This window comes from Orbicella faveolata, unplaced genomic scaffold (genome assembly GCF_042242905.1).
Source record: "Orbicella faveolata isolate gen_17 unplaced genomic scaffold, um_ofav_v1 contig_2, whole genome shotgun sequence".
NCBI classification, from domain to species: domain Eukaryota; kingdom Metazoa; phylum Cnidaria; class Anthozoa; order Scleractinia; family Merulinidae; genus Orbicella; species Orbicella faveolata.
This window is the reverse complement of record NW_028301547.1, coordinates 1461380-1482212: the sequence shown is the minus strand read 5'-3', so window position 1 is coordinate 1482212 and position 20833 is coordinate 1461380. Positions and strand designations below refer to the sequence as shown.

Here is a 20833-nt window from a genome sequence, read left to right as displayed (position 1 = left end):
AATAAATATTTTGCCTTACGAAGTCGTCTTCACATGTTCTTTGTATTGAGGTTAACAAGCTGGAGAAACAAAACATTGGAGACCTTGTAAACGGATAATTAATTTAATTACGAGATATTACGATACTTGTTAGGCAGAAGTGGGGATGACTTATTAATGAAAGCGTTTAACGGCAAACGGGCCACCTTGTTCAGAAGCATATATCCCTTAGAGTATGAGAGTCTTCGAACATGAAGCAGGCTTGATCCATATGGCTTTTGCCTTCAAGCAAGAGGTGTCGACCGGAAAAGGCGGTAAGCCTTTGTGTTTCCAAGCAGTCATGCTCTTGTTATTCAAACAAAGACTTAAGAAAATCTCCTTTGCTTTTCACCACTCGAAAATAGCCAAACCCCGTTGCGCCAAATACGAACGCAAATCGAAAATTCCCCTCCAATTTACTAGACTTGTCCGAGCTAATTAACTAACTTTGTTTTTCCAGTGATCAGTGTCACTAAGATCCGACTTGTTTTTCGTTGGGTTGGCCAATGAAATTGACTGATCTAGAAATCTCGCGATCTTTGTTATCTCTAAGATCTTTATTAGTGACATTGCGTGGATTGTCAATAGGTTCGTAACCAGGAGCTTGCACCCAGTGCGACGCAATGATTGGCTGAGCGCGACTTGGCGGCTGTCACGCATGTCACACAAATAACCCGCGCTCGTGATGACGGTTGAATCAAGCTCATTCACGTCGGCGCTTTCGGGTCAGTCTTACTTCTGGGTCAGTGTTTGTGGGATCGAAGAAATGGAAAAATTCGCTGAGTTTGTTTCATCTATTGGGCAGAACGCGCGCTCGTCTCCGTACATGCCTCCGAATGCGCCAGTGCCTCGGGTAACTGCGGCCCCTAATTCCCCACCAGCGAATTACGTGAGCTGCGATTTAGCGAGACAACATTCTCTTTCAATGAGCACTCAGTCGCAAGCTGGTAATGTCAAAATTTTATTTCATTTTCTCGAATCGTATTAATGTCCGGAAATTGGCACGCATAAGCGAAGCTCTCTAATGATGGTCTTAGACCACTGTTGAATTGCCTGAGCCGTGCGTTTGCCCCGTCTAATGATGTTTTGTCAATTGCGTACCAATTACTTCAACAGGGAAATTTTCGCCTCCGGTTGGAGGCTCAACACAGCTTTCTCCCAGCCCTCAGTCGTGTATGGAGATGGAGAGCGAAAACAACGATTCTTCCTCCAAACGTAAGAAGCGTCGAAACAGAACAACCTTTACGTCCTTTCAACTGGAAGAGATGGAGCGTATTTTTCAGAAGACGCACTATCCTGATGTTTACACGCGGGAGCAGTTGGCACTGCGTTGTGACTTGACGGAAGCTAGGGTGCAGGTAAATATGGTTTTTTAATGCACGCCGTCGCGCAATTATTCGCACTTTTCTTCTCTGCGAGGTTCTCGAGATTTTGTCCTTCCAATATTAGAGCTTAACTTCCTGCATGAATTGTATGGCCACTTTACGCAACCTGTTATACTAATTCAATTAAGTTGTTGTTGTTACATCCATGCGATAACGAAACGAGATTACTGTAGTTACTGATAGACTCTGCTCTCTGCTCACGGGTTTACGGCGCCTGTATATTTGCTTTCTGTAAATTGCCAATTCCTTTCTGGTTAAAATTGGTTGAGAATCACTGGAAGCCAACAGAAATCTTCAACTAACATAACAGACCCACTTTACAACTCTGTGCTTCTACTGAAGTGAAAACAGTGATACGAGAAATATATATATTTAAGTACGTGATTGTAAAATCAGAATTTCTCTATCATCTTATGCTTTATCTTTATGTAGCAGCAATGTGCTATAAAGTCGTCAATGAAATATTCTTCTTAGGAAACGATTTTCAAAGTCACGAACCCTTTTCCACTGCGTTTGAGCTCGCGCCGGCCGTAGCGTAGCTTTCATTTGTGAATGAATTTCCTGTACCAACCACATGGTGTGTGGTTGGTACAAAGCTAGGTGGATTTTCCCTCATATTCACTGACACAGAAGCTGTTAGCCGATTATTTCAAGATCTAGAAGTCGTGCGGTGTACTGAAATGAACATTTTGAGCGCCTGTGGTTGAGTCGGCGTACTTTGACGTAGAAGGCTTCAAGAGATGCTAGAGATGTGGTCTAAAATGATGTTTCGCAGTCCTAGCCGAAAAAAAAAAAATTTGGTAAACACATCGCCCTTTGCGAACAGAAAACTTGGTAATATCAAACGTAGTGAGTCTAAACTACTTCTTGCCAAGGACTAATCTTAGACATCCTTCCAACAACACGGAATCGACGAGAAAACCGCATGTAACGTACATACGTTGAATAGTTCTTCTCTCAGGAAAGGATATGACAGTCGCGCAACGCAACAGTCTCCCACTCATTCCTTGCGATTACTTGCTCATTGCTTGAAAATGCAAGATTGCATGTCAGGAACTGTCGATGTGATTTTTTGCGTACTTTGTAAAGCGAGTGGTTTACAACTTTAGGACAGTGCACTCTTCTCTCGCTACACCGAACAGCCACTGTATCCGACGGCGTTGTTTAGTGACAAGACGGAAATTTACCTTCGTTTGAAAAAGACACGTTGTTTAAAAATAGCGCTGAAGCTTTTATATTTTCAGTTGTATCTTAGGTTTCATTATTTTTTCGAGAGTCGCTGAAATGAATCACTGAGTGAAACAGACACGAGTGGTGAGGAAGAAATTTACAAGTCTTCTTAAAATTTCAGGTCGCTTGAAGTAGTCTTGGAATCTTCGTCGGGTAAAAGCTTCAAAAAGAATTTCCGATTGCGAAGATTCTCGACATTCAAAAAAGGCTTCTTGCCAAGTGGCGTGGTTTTTCTTTTCCTACACCCCTAATGGATACGAAAATCCTTCTTTATCTGCTCATGATTGCTTGCTGGCGTTCGCCCTCGATTGAACGAATGGTCCTCTATCATCAATCATTAGGGAAAGCTATCAGCCGTTTAACTGCTCACCGTTGGTCCAAATGACGCAACACAAGATCTTTATAGCCTGACTAAAAAGTTACACCATAAAAACGCGCGTATAACTGCTTCAGCAAATTGCTATTTGTTACGCTGTACATTATTAAAACAATAAACACATTAGCTTGCCTCAATCACACGCTAAAAAGGTAATCAAGCAAGGGAACCCTCGTGGTTTTATTATGTTTGGAAAAGCATCTGGAACTAGTCGTTTTAAATTGAAGCGCGTTTCAGTTAGCCCGTCACACTTAGCTCGTTCAGCGTTGGTTGATATGGAATTTTTATAAGCACTGATTTATAGGATCTACGAAAGGGCGTGAGCAAAGACCGTTGTTTCAAGTCTTTTGCAGGATGGCGGGTAACTGCCTTGGTTCCTCCGCAAATGGCACTAAACGTTGCGGTAAAAGAAACTGGATGTTCCGAACGGAAAGTTTTGTATTGGAAGGGCGGAAAGCAAGCATTTATAAGCGTTCACTACTCTATAATTTTTGATGCGCCAAATTCTTGCACAGTTAATCGCTTATCTAACCCTTGATCGTGAGTGTTTTCCCTATCAATACTTCGATGTGTATCGCAAGTTGTGACTGATGATTGAGCTGTCAGATTTTAAGGTTGGAGAAAATTTATCTCTCCCTAAACGCAAGACATAAGAGGCGGGAAATCAGTGTTTTAAAAGCCATTATTTTCGTTTGAACCGCCGCGCACAGTCATTTGCACTCGATTTAGTCAGACCCTTGGTTTCGAACTGTCGTGTGTTTTATTTGGTGCAAAAAATGTGGCGGCAACATCAAAGGAAACCTGATAAAATTTGCCTGGCGTTACATTAAGCAGTCTGTGTAATGTCTGTTTGCTTATTCTCCATAAGCAAATTGTAAACTTGTTAGCTGGGACCGCTAAATGATTTTATATGTTTTCCTAATTAAACGCTTTGTTCGGGCAATTTTCACGTCCAACATGAACAGATAAAATAAGCATTTAAAATTAAGAGGTCGCAACAGAAGTTATGAGATATTCATAAACATCACATTCTACTTTCTTATCGAGAGAGCTAAGGGAAAGCTGACAGCGGAATATTATAGCGGCTATTGAGACGTTATTTGTTTATCCTATTAACTCTGACTAAATATTTAAGTTTTTTTAAACGGTCAAGGTTAGAATTGCAAAGTCGGCTCAGTTGGATTGGAGAAACGCGCGTGTTTTTAGCGTTGTTTTTATTGACGTATTCGGGAAACTGATACCGGAAGTCAGGATGCATGGTGTCTGACACTGTGATACTGCCGAACCACGCAATAATTTATTCTCGTCTGTTAAGCTTCACGTAATAATGTTCCACTTCTTTTCATTCCTTTCATGAAAGTACTTTGTTCCCACTCCAAACCTCACTGCACTTCGATGGAGTCCAAAGAGACATTTTGAACATTTCGTCTCGGCACCATATGATCGGTCCCAATTCAGTGGAGTCACTAGCAAATTCCTGCATCTTCGCTTTTGCCCCCTTTTTGACAAACTCGTGGGCAATTTAACCGTCGAACTCAAGACCAGAGTTCCTGTGGATTAGGTTGGAAGTCGTGCTCGGAAATCTGCTGTCGTCGCCTCCAAATGACACTCACTGTATGTCGGCCACTGTAGCTGCGGCTTTTCTTGTTTTATCATGTTTAATAGTCTTTTATTTTCCCCTAATGTTTAACCCTGACCGGTTCAACGTTTTTTTTAAAAAAGACATTTTGTCTTTGTGAACACAAAAAGCCACATTTGTAATGTTTTGAAGGTGTCTCATAACACAGACCAAGTAATCTCTCATTTTTCTTTCTTTTTTTGACTTTTTGAAAGCAAATTTTTATGTTGAAATATTCACAGAAAAAGACATAGCATGTATGCATATCGAGAATTGCCACATTCTACTAGATGAAACAAATATATTTTTCACAAACACTTGTTACTCTACGAGAAAACATTTTCTTATCGTGCTCTCAAATGGAAATATCTAGGATGGGTCTGCGAATGCCAGTAACTTTTTGAGTTAGAGCAAGGCACATGGTCTCAGCCATTTATCTCATGGTTGATAAATTGTCGTAAATAGATTCCGTCGGCAAAAATAAAGAACTAAGAGAGGTTAATCCAGGCGCATAGCGCTCAACGGGCCTCTTCAAACTCGCACGCACAGTTATCATGAAATAAACCGGGTTGTTGAGGCTTCTGTCATCTCCGTGATGCGAAAAAAGCATTTGTAAAAAGAGAATTTGATCATACTGTTTTAGGACTACTTCCCAAGCCCAAACTAGCTTGGCCTAGTGCTGTACCTTTCTGAAATACCTCTTCTAGGAGCAATTGTTTAGAGTCCTACATCAATGTTAACCTTTGATTGGAAAGGTGATCTGTTTTCTGCCATATTTTTATCGAAGAGGCAGCACGCGTGCCCGCCAGATTTAGTTAGATTAATGAGGAAGATGCTGTTGGTTTTAAGATCGGCCATCAATTCAGGGAACGTAAAAGTCTGAATTATCATTTACCTGAAAAGCCGTGATCTCGCGTACACCTCTAGGGGAAGCTTTAGAACAGTTTAAGAGTATTTTAGAGAACACTTCCTTTCTTTTGGATAAATTATTGATAAGAGATAAGACCGAGGTCGAGAGGAAGGCGAGCCGATGGTTGTCTCTGCGGTCACTTTGTGATTTCTTCCTAGACAGTTCAGTTTGCTGTCGAAGCATTCCAACATGTATACGAAATAGAGAATGAATTGTTTTCAGAATCTTATGTACTTTGTCTTCTGTCTAGCAAGCATGAAGCATTCCACTTCTTTTAATTATCAGCGAGTGCAGAAGACATTGTTTGATGTGGCTCAGTGAAGCAGCTAGTAACTGAACATATGTGTGCCACATGAGTGGCTGAGATCTCTGCTGAACGCAGTTTTGTTACTTTGTTATTGCTTTCCTGAGCAAAGCTCGAGAACGATTTCGACTTACTGCAGAAGATTTAAAAGCAATCTGCTATATCTCTTCCTACTGCTTTCCGCTTTTGCTTCCGCTTTTGAACGAACAAGTGTTCTGCTGGCCTCGTGATCACAAAGGACGCGATATTTGTTCAATCCTAAAGAACGGTTTTTCCCCTTTTTGATGGTGTCACTGTATCGTCCGTTATAACCTTGAAGAAGTAGGTTTAGTTTGTTTAGTGCAACACTCGCTTTGGAATTCTCTCTCGAGAAGCTTTCTCTTCGCATGGACTAAAAGACCTAGCTCTGCTGATGATTAAGAAGATGTTCCATTAGTGCCTGGTTATGCTTAATTATCAAACGAGGTTATTATAGTTTTTCTTAATTCTGTCATTATATTTTGCTGTCTATGACCGATAGCGATAGTTCACTGATCGTGATTACCTTGTTCTGGATCCTACAATTAGGCATTGTCAGTATTAACCGGCGATACAGCAATATCCAGACCTCGTGCATGCCGTATGTGATACGACCACTATTTGTCCTGCAGACTTTGATGCTATTTCCAAAGACAAAATGTTTTCTCGTTTAGTGCGTCTGAAACTGATTTACCCTTGCCTTTTTTATCAGCTGTAAAGTTTTAAATAACTGAATTGCTGTTTACTGTAGAAAATGAAGACGAAACTTAAAGGTTAAGTGGTAGTTCTGGTGACTTGTTTATACGGTGAAATGTTTCATTTTATTCTATCGAACATGTTGTCTTGTTTTTTCGCAAGTACGGACTTTGGATAGTAGAATGAATAATCCACAGAAATGTGTTAGGGAAGCGATCGAGTATAAGCGCGTAATTTGAGTGAAAGCATGATATGATAGGCGAGAAAACGCCCTTTCTTGTTTCGGAGTCAAATGTGTTCAATGGAGACTTTGCCTTGTTTGCAAGGCTACAACATGTCGGCTTGACTGTTGTTCGATTAGTCGCAGCTAAAACAGTCTGTGTGTAGTATCACTGACCTTAGGAAAAAAATTTCAAACCTTGCCGCAATGAAGGACAGATTAGTTATACATGGAAACTAATTTACAAATATGATTACCAAAATCGGTCACCTACTTAAATTAGGGTCGCGATGGAGACTTAAACTAGGCCCCACTGCAATCGATTGTTCAAGAATTAAACTCTTCAGCGGATGATTAAATTAAGTATTTGTCCAAATCATTATTATCATCCAGTCTTTAGAGCCTGTAGTGTGACGCAAAAGATTTTCTATAACAAGATAACTTCTTTTTCTGTCGATATGGCCTTTAGTGTGACGCAAAGGATTTTCCATAATTCGATAATTTGCTTTTTGTGAAGGATTTTCCTTTAATTCCACAAGTACAATTAGAACATAACTATTGTCCCAGATTGTTTAATTTAGGATGTATTATATTAGGCAAAACTTTTGAAAATGTAAGCTAGCAACTTCGATTAGTCCTATAAGACTTGTAGTATAGTGCTAAGAATTGAGCTGAAGAAGTGTTCATTTCTTCTCAGACAGTACAGCGATATCAATGTGCATATTTTCAGCAGCTCTACGCGGTCAAGCTTTTGCAAAATTTTGCATATTTTTTTCCATTTGCGCGAACAATTAATTCATCTCAAGTCTTTGAGCTGCTCAGCCAATATTTGCAATTTAATAAAGTGAGAATTTATTGTCAGTCGTTACGGTATTTGACATCAAAAGGGATTTGTAGTGATGGAAGAGGGCGGACCAATGATCAATATAAAAGAAAAGCTTTACTTGAAATACGGACTTATCATTCTGAACTCTTTTGAATTTCATTTAATGCCCTTATATTATGAACAATGAGAACGCTAAACACGAAAGTTTATGTTGTCAACGAAGCAAATTGTTTGTTTCTTCAGAAAGCGATACATCGAGCATTACATGAGGTTTGCCTCGCTATACGAATGGCCTTAAATCCTGGAATGTTTACAGTAGGCTTGTTACATGAGGTTCGCCTTGCTTTGGAGATGGTATTTAGATTCAGCAATGTTTATGGGAGGTTATCCAGGAAGACTAATAAGAAAATCGTCTTAAATTTCTTTAGCGGCAGTTTTCTCCTACGGTCGAAAACCTAATATTTAATAAACTTTTAGAGTATTTTGCACGGCTTATCGATATGCAAGTCTGCTTTCAACAAAGTCTGCTTTAAGCCGAAAAACCGTCTGTGTTTTGCGATTAACTGTTTTGTCATGAAAGAAAAGGTATACAAACGCAATAAAAGTACAGAATAAATAGACTAATATCAGACTAAGTATGTCAGGCAACTTTAACGAAGCGCCAATAACAAAAATACCAAACAAACAAACAAATACCAAAATAACAAACAAAGTGTGCCTTTCGCCTTTCATAGAGCTAAAAAATTTGTTCTTGAGAATATTGCCTCGAAGCATCAGTCTTTTTCCAAATAATGAATGACGCTAAGGGTATTGCTTGTAAACAATAATGACTTGTTGTGCTGGGTTAGATTTTGAAAAAAAAAAAAAAAAAAAGAGTTTGTTAAAAATATGGAACATACTGCTTGAGTAGAGAGAAGGGCGGTGGTCGTGAATTAGCGCACGACTATCCCAATGCAGGATTTCAAAGTTTTAACTTGAAGGAAAACAGGCTGCATAGCTAAAACCTTTGAGCTGAGAAGGAATGCAAAATTCAGTGTTATCACAAGCAAAGTTGGCGTTTTCTCGAGTTGGCGGGCAGCCCCGGGTCAGCGAAGGTTACTGAAAATAAAGCTGCAATGAGATTATCGAGTGAGATAAAAATCACAGCTATAAGTATAAGAGGATTACCGACTGACATGAATTGCGTCTATTACATCAACGCGCATTCTATTGATTGTAAATTAGATGAGACAAAACTTGTTTGCAAACTATACAGATAGAGCACGTTTACGGGATTTAGTTATATTATCGGTAGTAACGGATAGGCTCCAAAGATTCGCTCGGTTGCTAAGAGTTCTTTGGTGCAGAAAATTACGTAACGTGTAACGTGTGTTTTTTCTCGTATCGTCAGAGAGTAGAAAGATTTCAAAACATGTTTATTTCTGTATTTGTGTGCCCCTAAATTTAGTTTAGCAGGAAACCATCGTCTCTTTATCTCAGAAAATAAAACAACATTTTAATCCAAATAGCAACTAAACGGCGACAAAAAAGTTAACTTCGAGTGGTTAAGTCTTTGAACGCGATGCCGTTTTCTATAGACAGTTTTCATTACCTTTAGAAGATATATTCTTCAAATCATTCGTTCAAACTGAAGATGTGCCTAGTTTCAGTTATTGTTCGATTGCCTTGTTAGCCAGGCTCATCACAGACAGATACTATTGCCAAAACGTTCAAATCGTTATACAGTATTCATTTAAATGACCTCAATCTATTTGCGAGAATTCTTCTTTAAGCAATGTATATTTTAGTCGTCTTCTTTGGTACAAAATGCAAGTATTTACGACGAGATTCGATTTCTTGCGGACAGAAATCCGAAAACGTGTTCAGTTTTATACTGTAGAGCTAGAGGGATTTATTTATTTATTTATTTATTTATTCGTTACTGGACACACGTGCACTAAATTTGCTTGAATTGTCAGTGAAGACAGAAATTTTGGGTATTGATTTTCGGTCAAAAGAAATACGGAAATACTGACTTAAAAATAAAAAAATAAAAAATTGATTTCTCTTACATCCGCGAAAAAAATTGTACATACTTGTGATAGTTAAAAATCATGTATGTTCATTAATGCTAACTGTTCCTGTATTCGACTTTGTCGAATCTGTATTTTGTGCGAGATGAAGCCGTTACCAGTCCAAAATATCAAAGTTGAGTGTCATTTCAAAGCGTCTACTATCGTAATTCTTCAGTAATTAAAATTCCTGTGCGGAACGGGGAAAAACCCTTCATCAGTACTGTTGAAAGTCACGAATCGAGGACACCTACATGGACAAGAACTCCTGATTGGTAAGTTTGTTTAACAACGACTGAATCCCAAAATATAATAGGCCCGAAATCCTTAAATCGCGTCCATTGTCGTGTGATACTTTGGCGACAAGGCTATCTTCTGGAAACGAATTAGTGAGGAAAAACGAAGGAGAACTGAAGCCCGAGCAAACTGATTAATTATGCCAGATCTAAAGAAAACTGTGAAAACTTTAGTTATCTTCCAGAAACATTTCGCGAAAATTCAACACCGACGAGAATAAGCTATGTTGAATTTGTCGATTTGACGTCGTGTTCAATGCTTAAGGAGAACCATGTCGGGGAAGTCTGCAGTGCAAATAACTGAAGACTCAAAATGTTCAACAGCTAAAATGGCGGACGTTAGTTGAAATTATTGGGGAGCAGGGATGGTGCAGTAGTGAGAGCGCTTGCATCCCACCATTGTAACCCGGGTTCGATTCCGGCCCAGTGCCATATGTGGGTTGAGTTTGTTGTTGGTTCTCGCCTTGCTCCGAGGGTTTTTCTCCGGGTTCTCCAGTCTTACTTCTTCCACAAAACCAACATCTCCAAATTCTAATTCGACCAGGATAGAAGACCCACATGAAAACCATCTAAGGCTGATGTGGCTTCCTCTCTAAATGTTGTAATTTATTGTACGTAAAATCGGTTTCTATCCTCCATTGAGACTCCCCAAAGAAAGTTGACTTGCTAAGAATTATTTTGGCATTTAATAATCCCTGTTCACGTGTTTGTCCGGCGCCATTTCTGTATAGAATAGGGTATCCGATGCATAAAGGCGATTTATCTTTTTTTTTTTGTCAGCCAGTCTGTCCGTGCTACTGACGATGATAACTGGAATCGATTCCTCAAAACGAGTCGCCACACTTCTCCTACAAACACTGTTGGCGGTTTTACCCAGGCACGCTTTTTCGATTGTTGTCATAGTTTTAATTTCCGTTTCTTTCCCTTCTTATCTCTCTGTTTTATGTTTTACTCATAAACATATCTGGATGAAATGAAAGATTAATGTGGTTCTATAATATATTTACTTTAGTCAACCGATGATGGTTTAGCAGTGAAGCAATTGTGGAATTTTGCAACTTAAGCTAGCAGCTTCTAACGTTTGACGCACATGACCGCGTAATCCTTTTGGTCAACCACATTCCTCAGTGAAATATAAAATGCTCACCCTGCAATTGATATTTGTTTCGGCGATGAAAATACTTTTACTGAAATTGTAATGTTTCGTCCGTTTCTTTTATCGCTAACAAGGTTGCAATCTCCGAATGATCAAAATATGGCACATAGATAGGAATAACCTTTGGGGTTACAAATGTTGTCAAGATGTGCCTTCCAGATGCATGACGCCACAAACTTTGAAATGAGGTTCGAAATATGACATTTTGTATTGACAAGCATTTTATCTTCTGGTCGATTTTTCAACGTGCAACAGCTAAGATACCAAATGTAAGAAGAGTTAGAATAATAAGGTTCTAAAATATAACTGCAGTATTAGCTAGCAAGTTACTTGGTTTGATTTCCTGTATTAGAAAACAGACACACCAAGGTAATTTTTCCGCATTGGTAGTGGCGTTCTCATTTTTGCGTCAAGGCGACCCAGAATGGATTTTTCCAAAGTGAAACTCATTTCAGTAAACTGTTTATTCGGCATAACGATTAAATGAATGTGTAATTTTAAATTCAGTCTTATGAACCAATAATTAAAAGAGTTTCGCTCCAACTGATGTACTAAGCTCTTTTCTAGCTGAGATTTCACGGCGTTAAATGTAGAGTGTAACTCTTGAAACTACTTAGCTATTCAACCCAGAAATTTAGAAACATATATCCCCTTATATTTTGATGAGGGACTCTCGCATTTTCCTCATGGAGAAATCTGCTCTTTCCTACTGTATTTTCAGCTACTTTTTAAACTGGAGTATTTAAAATATGTACATAATTCTGTGGGTACTAGAGGAAATAAAAGCAAGCTGAAGTCTTCCGATTGAATAAATCACGTTGCACAGGGAGAATTCCTCAGAAAGGTTGGGCGCGAACATGCGAAGTGTGTAGTGTCGCAATTTGTTGGCAACAGAGATGTTACTGTCGACGTCAGTTTTCCGGCGAGAACTTTCAACCTCGCTGGTTTGATATGGACGTCTGTGTGCAAGTTCTAGGTGAATTTAACTGGTTGAAGGACACAAGTTTAAGGTGGGACCAAACTGCTACTGCGACTTGAAGTAACTAAAGCTCATTTGATAAATCTGTCGGTTGCCATTGGAGTCTTAATCTTGATACTCGAGACCTATAATAATCAATATTATGTTAAAACTCTTATCTGCGTATATAGGGAGCATTGAGTATGCGTGATGTACAGCAAGGGCAATTTGTCAAGCTTGGAAAACATTATGGAGGATAATCCGTTAGCATATTTCCTTTCTGTTGAACTTTTATCGCGGGTACTGTTGAAGACTGACCTAGCAGCTCTTATATGTTCTTGAGAACTTTATAATATCTCAGGCAATATCTTAAAATATAGACTTCATCTGGTGTAAATCCTCACCTGGGAACTTAAGGACTCCACGTTTTTCGCCATTAGTCCATAACTTAGAGCCGAGTTTCTTGTCGCGAAGACTGACCAAGTTTTGTTGTTTGTGTTGTTTTTAATTTGGCTGTTTGTTTGTTTGTTTGTTTGTTTTTTTGTCATTACATCGCGGGAACCCTTCACAATTCAGTTTAGTCTGCTGTGTAAGGAAATTGTTTTCAAAGCTAAAACTAATTGTGTATTGACAATTGTGTATTAATTTTGGAAGTCCTTGAGCGATCGATTCTATCGTGATCTGTCTGATGTGAAATCATCTGCCGAAACACCCCCGTTTCCAACAACATGGCAGAAGAGGGTCAAACACTTGTCTTTTGATTTACGTTTTTGTCTGCACGATATTTGCCGAAGCAACGCGAACAGACGTCAGCTGCCCCACTCCTGACCCGTGTAGATAATTCAGTGCATATTTATAGTTATTCCAGTAATCCGGCTTAATACCCAGGGTTGAGAAGCGCTCAGAGTTAATCCATACTTAATCCCTGCTTACCTGTTCTTCTTCGCGCGCTCCAAACTGGTTTTTGTCACGCTATATTGGATGATTATGTGACATGCAACTGATTGGTCTCAAAATGTTTTGAATTGATCACACGATGGTTTGAAACTGTTACAAAGAACCAAAAGATATGCAACGCATCCTAGATTTACGAGCATGAACGGTGGGGAAAATTGACCGCAATTGGCTACAAGCCTAGCTTGGTTTATGCTTGGCCCCGACGCAGATCAACTAAAGGTCAATTTTTTATGAGAATGTGAGCGATAATTCTCAGAAATCCTCTTTTATTGCAAAGCAGAGATCTCATGATTGAGTGAATATCACAAGTCGAGCGCTTCTTTAATGCACAAAATGCTCCAGAATTGGCTAAAAATAGACTGGCCCAGCATAGTAGGAATACTGGGAAGGCTTGCTTTAGATTTCCGAAAGTCACCAAGCCAACTTTCATCACGTTTATAACGTGAACTAAATGCGCGATTTGGTTCCAAATTTACCTCCGTTTGAGAGGTCTTTTAACTGAAGAATTGTCCCAAGAGGGTGTCTTGAAATGTGCACTCAACGCATGTACATTTCCGCTCTCACCGTGAGAGGAAATGTCCGTCGGTACGTTTAGACAAATACGACATTTGAAAGCAAAGACTTACATTGATTGCTACATCCGACACGCTATGTATTCATAACAACCTTCAAGTCACTTACTAAGTCACTACTGACCACTACTTTAAAAGTTTGGAGGAAGAAAAAGAAAAAAAAAAACAGACAAATTTGTCTTTTCTTCTGTGGAATTTTGTTTCTAAGTTAAGCCTTTCTCCGAAGGCCGGGGCCCCAATCGACATAGATCTTTTACTGGTAGAGGCTTTGCAGAGTGGGTTTTATTCTCTAGTAATTCATTGCAAATTGACAGAGAAGTGGTAGTTTTAAGTAGTAGGTTTTTGTCAGTCTTTTTCTTCTGACTGCTAGTTCCAAATGTTGTAATGCTCCTTGTTTCGTGAGCCAGAAGTTCGTTTCTGTTTTGTACAACTTGTCACGGAAATGGTTTTGTTACAAAGTGGTGTGCAGATCACTTTTAGCTGTCTTAGTAAAAAGGGAGAAGGGTAGGGCATTACAAAAGGAATTACCTGCATGCATGGATATTTATGATGTCGGTACCTTTCAGAAGTAATATCTAAACGAATTAAGGGAATTATGGGGCTCTATCACATTAACTCCTTTTGCAACATTTTTGGATTTCAATTGAGCTTATAATACGTCGAACTCGAGAGGAATAGAAACGTTTGACATATCAAACGAAAATCACCCCTAAGCCTAAAAAAACTGTTTAAGCTTACCTTAAATTGGCAGTTTAATATTCGTAACCATTCTTCTTTGTTTTCAAATTCCTGTGTTTGAGATTTAATTTTTTTGTTTTTTTTGTTTTTTTTTTTTGCTTTACGAATTAAGCCACTCATGATATTGGCAGAACTTTCAATCGTTCTAGAGATGACTCGTATGTGGAAAAGAGTTCATGAAATCCATGATATAGGCGTTTACGAGTTGGTTTAGAAACACTCTTGCCTGGCATTTCATATTCTTCGAAAGTTTATGTGCAGATGCAACTTTCTTCCACATCGAAATTGGTTTCGTTCTCGAAACTTCTCGCGACTCCAAGATAGTTTTGAAAAAAAAAAAAAACCACCGACCTGAGTGGATATCGTATTCATTTGCACTTGAAATAAAATAATAAAATAACTGAGTGGTCAACAACTTATTTCGGCTCTAGGAAATATCGACACGAAATCAAGCATGGAGGTAGAAAAAGCCAACATCAGCAACAACAGTAACAGCTGATGACCAGAGTGTTGTCTCGATATATATAATCGAAATTCTCCAATCTAGTGTAGTAGAGTAGTAGAAAATGTCTGTAGCTCCGTGGGAAGAATTTCATTCGAAAACTGACATCTGGATGTGAGCTAGCCGTTTAAACAGGTCCCTTGCAACCCTGTATCAAAAAATGTTCGGAGACAGGGATGCGATTTTTCACTGTAAAGCGCTTGTGTACAATTCGTCTGGAGCCATTGTGTCTAGACAGTGCATTCCCAATTCGTGGTGCCGAAGTCAGGAAACCCATAGTAAAGAGATATAACTATTCAGAACAAGACACAAATTTCCGGTGTGACGTTCGCAAAGGTTAGCGCAAGCCCTTTCATGTTGGGTTAAATTTGCCTACGTTGACATGTGCCCACAAAGGGTGTGGCTTGGGGTTCCTTTTTCATCTGTATCGCTTAGTTCCGCTTTACCGAACACACAGATGTGCAAATGGACAAATTAAAAGGAAATGAAACTCGGAAATTTCACCATTTTGGCCATTGAAATTGGTTGCGTGTTTTACTTTCGACTTCGACAGCATGCCAGAAAATTGATTTGTGTGGCCTTTTTGTCAAAGGCCGTGTTATTGTTAGTTTTCACCTCTTAGTCATCCTTGCTGATTGCTTTGCATTTATTTTAAGATAACACATAAAGAACCTAACTCGGTGCTATGTTGTTGTGCTAGTTTCATACTGTAAGAGGTGTGAGGATTTCAGTATAAGCTTTCCTGTAAAGCTTGTATTTGTGTCTACTTGATTACGTAAGCACTGTGTCCATAAATCGCTGTTTTATTAATAGACAATTGAATCTCTGTCCAAAGCTTTAGTTTTTTGTGAGGTTGAAAATATCGCTCTTCAAGTCACCCACGCTTTTAATGAAACTAAAAGTTACAGAAAGAGCATGGTAAAGTGTGACTCGGCGTTTTTAGCTGTGTTTTGTGGAACAGATATGAAGCTCACTACTTCCATGTTTACAAATTTCATCCAATATCCCAAATAATGATAGTTCACTCTCAAATTCAAGATACAATTCATTGTCAAATTAATTAAGGAAGGATTTTACACCTATCGACATCTGTGCTCAAAAGGGATTAACCTAAACACAAATTTTAATGTAGGCAGAATTCTGTACATGCAGGCTGCCAGAACGTTACCGCAAACTCAACAGAATAAATAGGAACGGCGTTTCTGCGTGGTTCTCCGGTCGAATAAACACAGTTGGCTTCGTAGCCCAGATTTGCTCGGTTAATGTGTCACTATAAATACCGGATGGGTAGGGAGGGCTAAACCACATGTACAGTTTGATGGGTATTGGCTTGTATGTCTGAGAGGGCCCTCCGGTTTGTGCTCTATGCCTGAAAAGTGTTCCTTTCTGTTCAGTCTTACATCATTTAGCGGATCGTTTCCGACTGACCGCGAAAAAATGCAATGGCTCCTGTCCTCCCGTTTTCCCGCCCATCGTAATTTTTGTGCACATCTGTCGCTGGGATGGGACTGATCTCTTGACAGTTGTCATCAGCTGGCACACGATACGCGCTTAGTTATCAACTGTTTAATCAGAGCATGTTTACATTTTGTTATCACAAGATAGATAATATTGTGCCTAAAATAGACACAAATTAAATAGCAATCCAATATTTGCACGATGCATTTGTATTTGTACTTTAACCGATGATGAATTGATGTCATCGAAGCTCTCCAGCTTTCCATCAGCAATACAATTTTTCCTTTAAGCCAAATCTCTGCAAGAAAAAATTAACCTGTTCAATCCTTTAGTGGTCGGAATTTAGGCTCTCCCTACAGTTTTAATACACTGCCTTGTGGAAAGGTAGTGAGAATGTCTGAAGAAGTGTTATTTGTTTAGACATGAGTTCTAATGTACCGTGAAATTCACAGAACAATTCTTCCCATAAATTTCTTATCTAAGTGTTAAAACTCATATTTCCTGCTAGAAAGAGTGTATAATGTCACATACAAATTGTTAGAGAGCCAAAAGATGGCCAGAAGGGACGATGCGTCAATTTATGTAGACTATTATTTTCCTGCTGTGTTTAAGAAAGTCTCAAATGTCCTCCATAGGTGTGGTTCCAGAATCGAAGAGCCAAATGGCGCAAGCGTGAACGCTTTGCTCCAGTCCCCGTTCCAGTGCGATCAATCACCATGGCACCCATCTACGATCGCCATCCCCAGGCGCCAGGTTGGCCTCGGCCGTCCAACAGTTGTATGAACCCGTCGGGGCATGGACCGGGGCCGTTGGCGCATCACATGCCTGTACCAAGCTATGGGCCTGTTGTGCACGTGCACCATTCATTGCCCCCAAACAGGCATTCACCAAGGTCTCCGTCCCCAGAATCTCCCCCGCACTGTGCTAAAGTCGGTGCCATGACAACCTCAAGTTCCGGGATGAGGCGGTCGCCCATTGCTCATCCAAACGTCACCATTTCGCAACACGGTCCTTCCAAGCAGCTTCCGCCTTGTGCGCATGCTCAGCAGCAACGTGGAAATCACTCTCCCGCTGATGGCTGCCACGGTTCGCCTGGGTCCATGACGTCACAAAATTTCTGTGACGAACGTGAGCCTTCGTTACAGTGTCCTCAGCGGCATACCTCAAGCATTGCAGCACTGAGAATGAAGGCCAAAGAGCACGCGGTGGTGGTCGACATGGCGAGAACGCATAATGGAAGAGCCGAAGTGTAAATGGAATCTTTTTTGGCAATGGAGAACGTGAAAACTGTGTAACTAGAATAATTCTGATTAAGAGAAACGTTTTGTAACGGAGCATTAACCTTAAAGCGGCTAGGCATGTCAGTTTGGTGTTTCTTGCCAAACTTGAAATATTCTGGTAATTTCGAAATCAAAGCTTCACGTATTCTTGGTAGTGCTAAGGCGGGCAACGCGGAAATGAAAATTTCCGTGCAATATTTACCACATTCTCATTTATAGAAAAAGTTTTAGTTTCTGCAGTGAACCAGGTTCAAACTGGGTCCGTTTTGACCGTTTGCTTTTCTGTGAAGCTTCCCTGTAAATACTTATGTTCCTCCATCATTCTGTTTTAAGGTCAGTATTTCTTTGTTACAAAATCGGCCAAAATTGCTCCTTGAATTGACCTGGCCTAGCCCTTTTATTAAGGGTGCTATTTTTGATTTTCTGTATATGATTTCTTAGTCTGTGTTCATGACCCCATCTATGTTAGATCTGTTTGTAATGGCAGTGTTGTCATGAGGCCCGCACGGTGGTCACTTCCTATCGGCAGGCATGAGACATGCTGAAAATAGAGGAGAGCTCAAAATCTGTTCCTATCCACTGATCTCCCCATAATTTTGCCTTCCTGTGGTTATAAATTATTGCGGGTGGGGAAGGGATAAGGATGGGAGTAGAGGGCTGGGACGTTTGGTGTGATGGCATTCAGATAATAAAACTCCTTGGATCGCTGCGTTTTCTAAATTGTTGGAGGTTTGGTATTAGTTTGATCAAAACATTTTGATTTTTGTGGTAGAATGTGCGATTCGTGAACAAGCAGTTTCATTCATCTCTTGTATGCTATGTGTTTTATGTCTTGTCACGCCGTCTCCAGCCAATATACAAGGAATATGTGACAAGAAAAAGTAACGCAATGTTCTAATTCGCTTTTCCAGTTTGTTTTTCTACCACTTCTATTTTATTTATTTAACGTGTTTGCCGATATTCAGTGAATATTACCATGCAAATAATCCTCTCTATTGGCTATAGCCATCCGACATAAGGATAGGTATCACTGGTTTTGTTAATAATCCTGAGATCACGTGGACGAGTTGTTTTAAATCTCAGCTAAACCACTAAGGTCGCAAAGTTCTTCCGTTGTAAACGTTGACGCAAAATATTCGTTCCTGCCAGTTCTTTTAATGGGATGTAAGGAGATATTATAATTAAGTTTTGTTATTGGCAGAAGTAAAATAGTATGCAATATATCCTCTCGTTTTCAAGAAGAATTTTAAGAATATTGTGTAATAATTTGTCACGAGCATTTTGTATTTTTATGTTCTCTTTTTAACAAACGTTTGTAATTATTTCTATGCTCGTGTGAGGTCGAAGCTGGGTGTTTTTAGGTATATGTTAAGGATACTTTTCATTAATCAAACATGCGGTTTGTAGTACCATGGCTTAATCCGTGTATTCAGGACTGAGCTATTATTGCGCCTTTCAATAACACTGATGCGGACTTAAAAATTCAAAGCTCAACCGACAGTGTTGACTATTCAGAGCTCAACGAAACAGTGCTCGGCAGCAGTCGGAAGGTGGGAGGAGCCGCCGAACATTTGATTGATGGTAACGAAAAACGCATTTGTCGGTTGAGCTTTGAATTTTAGAGTCCTCGTGTTATTGAAAGGCGCAGTAACGTACTACTCGATTTTCTTTGACACTTTGACAGCTTTTACCGGTGGGCAAAACTTCGCAGCCAATCACGTCTCTATCCTGTCTAGTTTAACTTCTCCCCCTCCCGGACTAAAAACAACTCATCTTTTGATTGGACTAGCTGGAATGAGGACACTCAAAAGAAAGCAGTCAAAATGTGATATCAAACATTTTAACATAAGTTGTAGCTAAAGGCACGTTTTTCTTACCAATCCGATCAATTCATTTGTTTTGTATGATTCGGAAGGTGAGAAAATGTGTGTTTTAACATTTGTATTGTAAACTATAGCTTGTTTTAATTACTACAATGTTATTTAATTTTCAAGTTGCATTCATAGAATCCTACATATTGAGTAAAGACCCGTTGTATTGTGCACTGGCAAGTGTTGTATTAAAAAATCCGCTCCAGAAAGGCGCACGTGTGATTTACATGGCAACATCTGAGACGTTTGACGGCGATTGTTTTCTTTGGTGACCTGCGCAATGCAACTAAAATTACAGGAAAATGACCATTAGTTTATGCCCGTTTCATGGTGAATAAATTATGTCGGGGGCACTTTTGGTGCTCTTCTCATTTACAAGTTTTTTTTTTTGTTTTTTTTTACAGTGATATATTTTCATGCTTACCTCTCTACCCACAGCCACACTGTTATCCTGCGTAGCCTGGCGAGATTTGGCGCACGCCATTGCTAGGTTCCCACAGAGATCTGTTTCTGGAGTGAGAATGTCACAAAGACAGACAGAAAGACAGACAGATAGTAACACAAGTAGACAGTGGGAGGAAAGGAGGAGAAGAATGTGGTGTCATATCATGTACAGCGGCTGGTAATCAAGCCCGTTCAGGGCCCTTCCCATCAGACCAAAATTTTCGGTTTGAATTTCCGGAAATTTTGAGTGGCGAATGAAACATTCCAGTAAACGATTACCTCGCGCGGCGAAGTATACTTAAATTTGACTCAAACTTCTTACTACCAAACTGTAAATTTCCGATCTATTTGATTTTCCATTCGAAACACAGTATTCGGCTTATTGTAGTTCGCATGTCGGAAATTCAACAATTTTCGGATTCTCCGGAGACTTTTCAGGGAAAATATCGTAGGAGCTGTTCCCGCTTCAAAAGTTCTGGAATTTTTAGCCGAATGTAAAAAGCAAGTGCCCTGAACCTAGTCTGCGTTGCTTGGCAAGATAGCCTGAAGGTCCCCTCCCCCGTCACCCTTAAGTCGTCACCTGTAATATTTGTGTAGTTTCCATGGAAATGACGCAATTGTACGGTACTGAAGTGTGCATTGAAGAGGAATTTCAGCCTTTTCAGACCTCAAAACGGATTCTAATTCCTTCTTTCCGTCAGAATTTAAAAGGAAAAAAATCACAACAAGTAAATGAAATATATCTTCAAAAAGCTCAACACCATGACACCGTTTTTCAGTCCCTGCGGCATTTTGATCCGTTTTTGTGTGGGAGGCTGGTGAATCTTGTTTACATAACGACTGGCTTTGTGGTACCATCGCATGGTCATTTGCATGCCAATAAAATTTAGCTGCCCTTTAAATGTTTACAAAATAGTGCCATCAGGCTTATCAGATTATTTTATTTATT

At 39.6% G+C, this 20833-nt stretch overlaps 1 protein-coding gene across 1 annotated transcript; it reads left to right on the top strand.

Annotated features, from left to right (window-relative positions):
- The first annotated feature begins 703 nt into the window (after positions 1–703).
- On the top strand, positions 704–19649 carry LOC110058249 (uncharacterized). The gene is made up of 3 exons (XM_020764863.2): positions 704–965; positions 1135–1376; positions 16925–19649. Exons 1-3 carry the CDS (start codon positions 704–706, stop codon positions 17540–17542), a joined length of 1122 nt encoding a protein of 373 aa, XP_020620522.1. The 3' UTR covers positions 17543–19649.
- The last annotated feature ends 1184 nt before the right edge of the window (positions 19650–20833 follow it).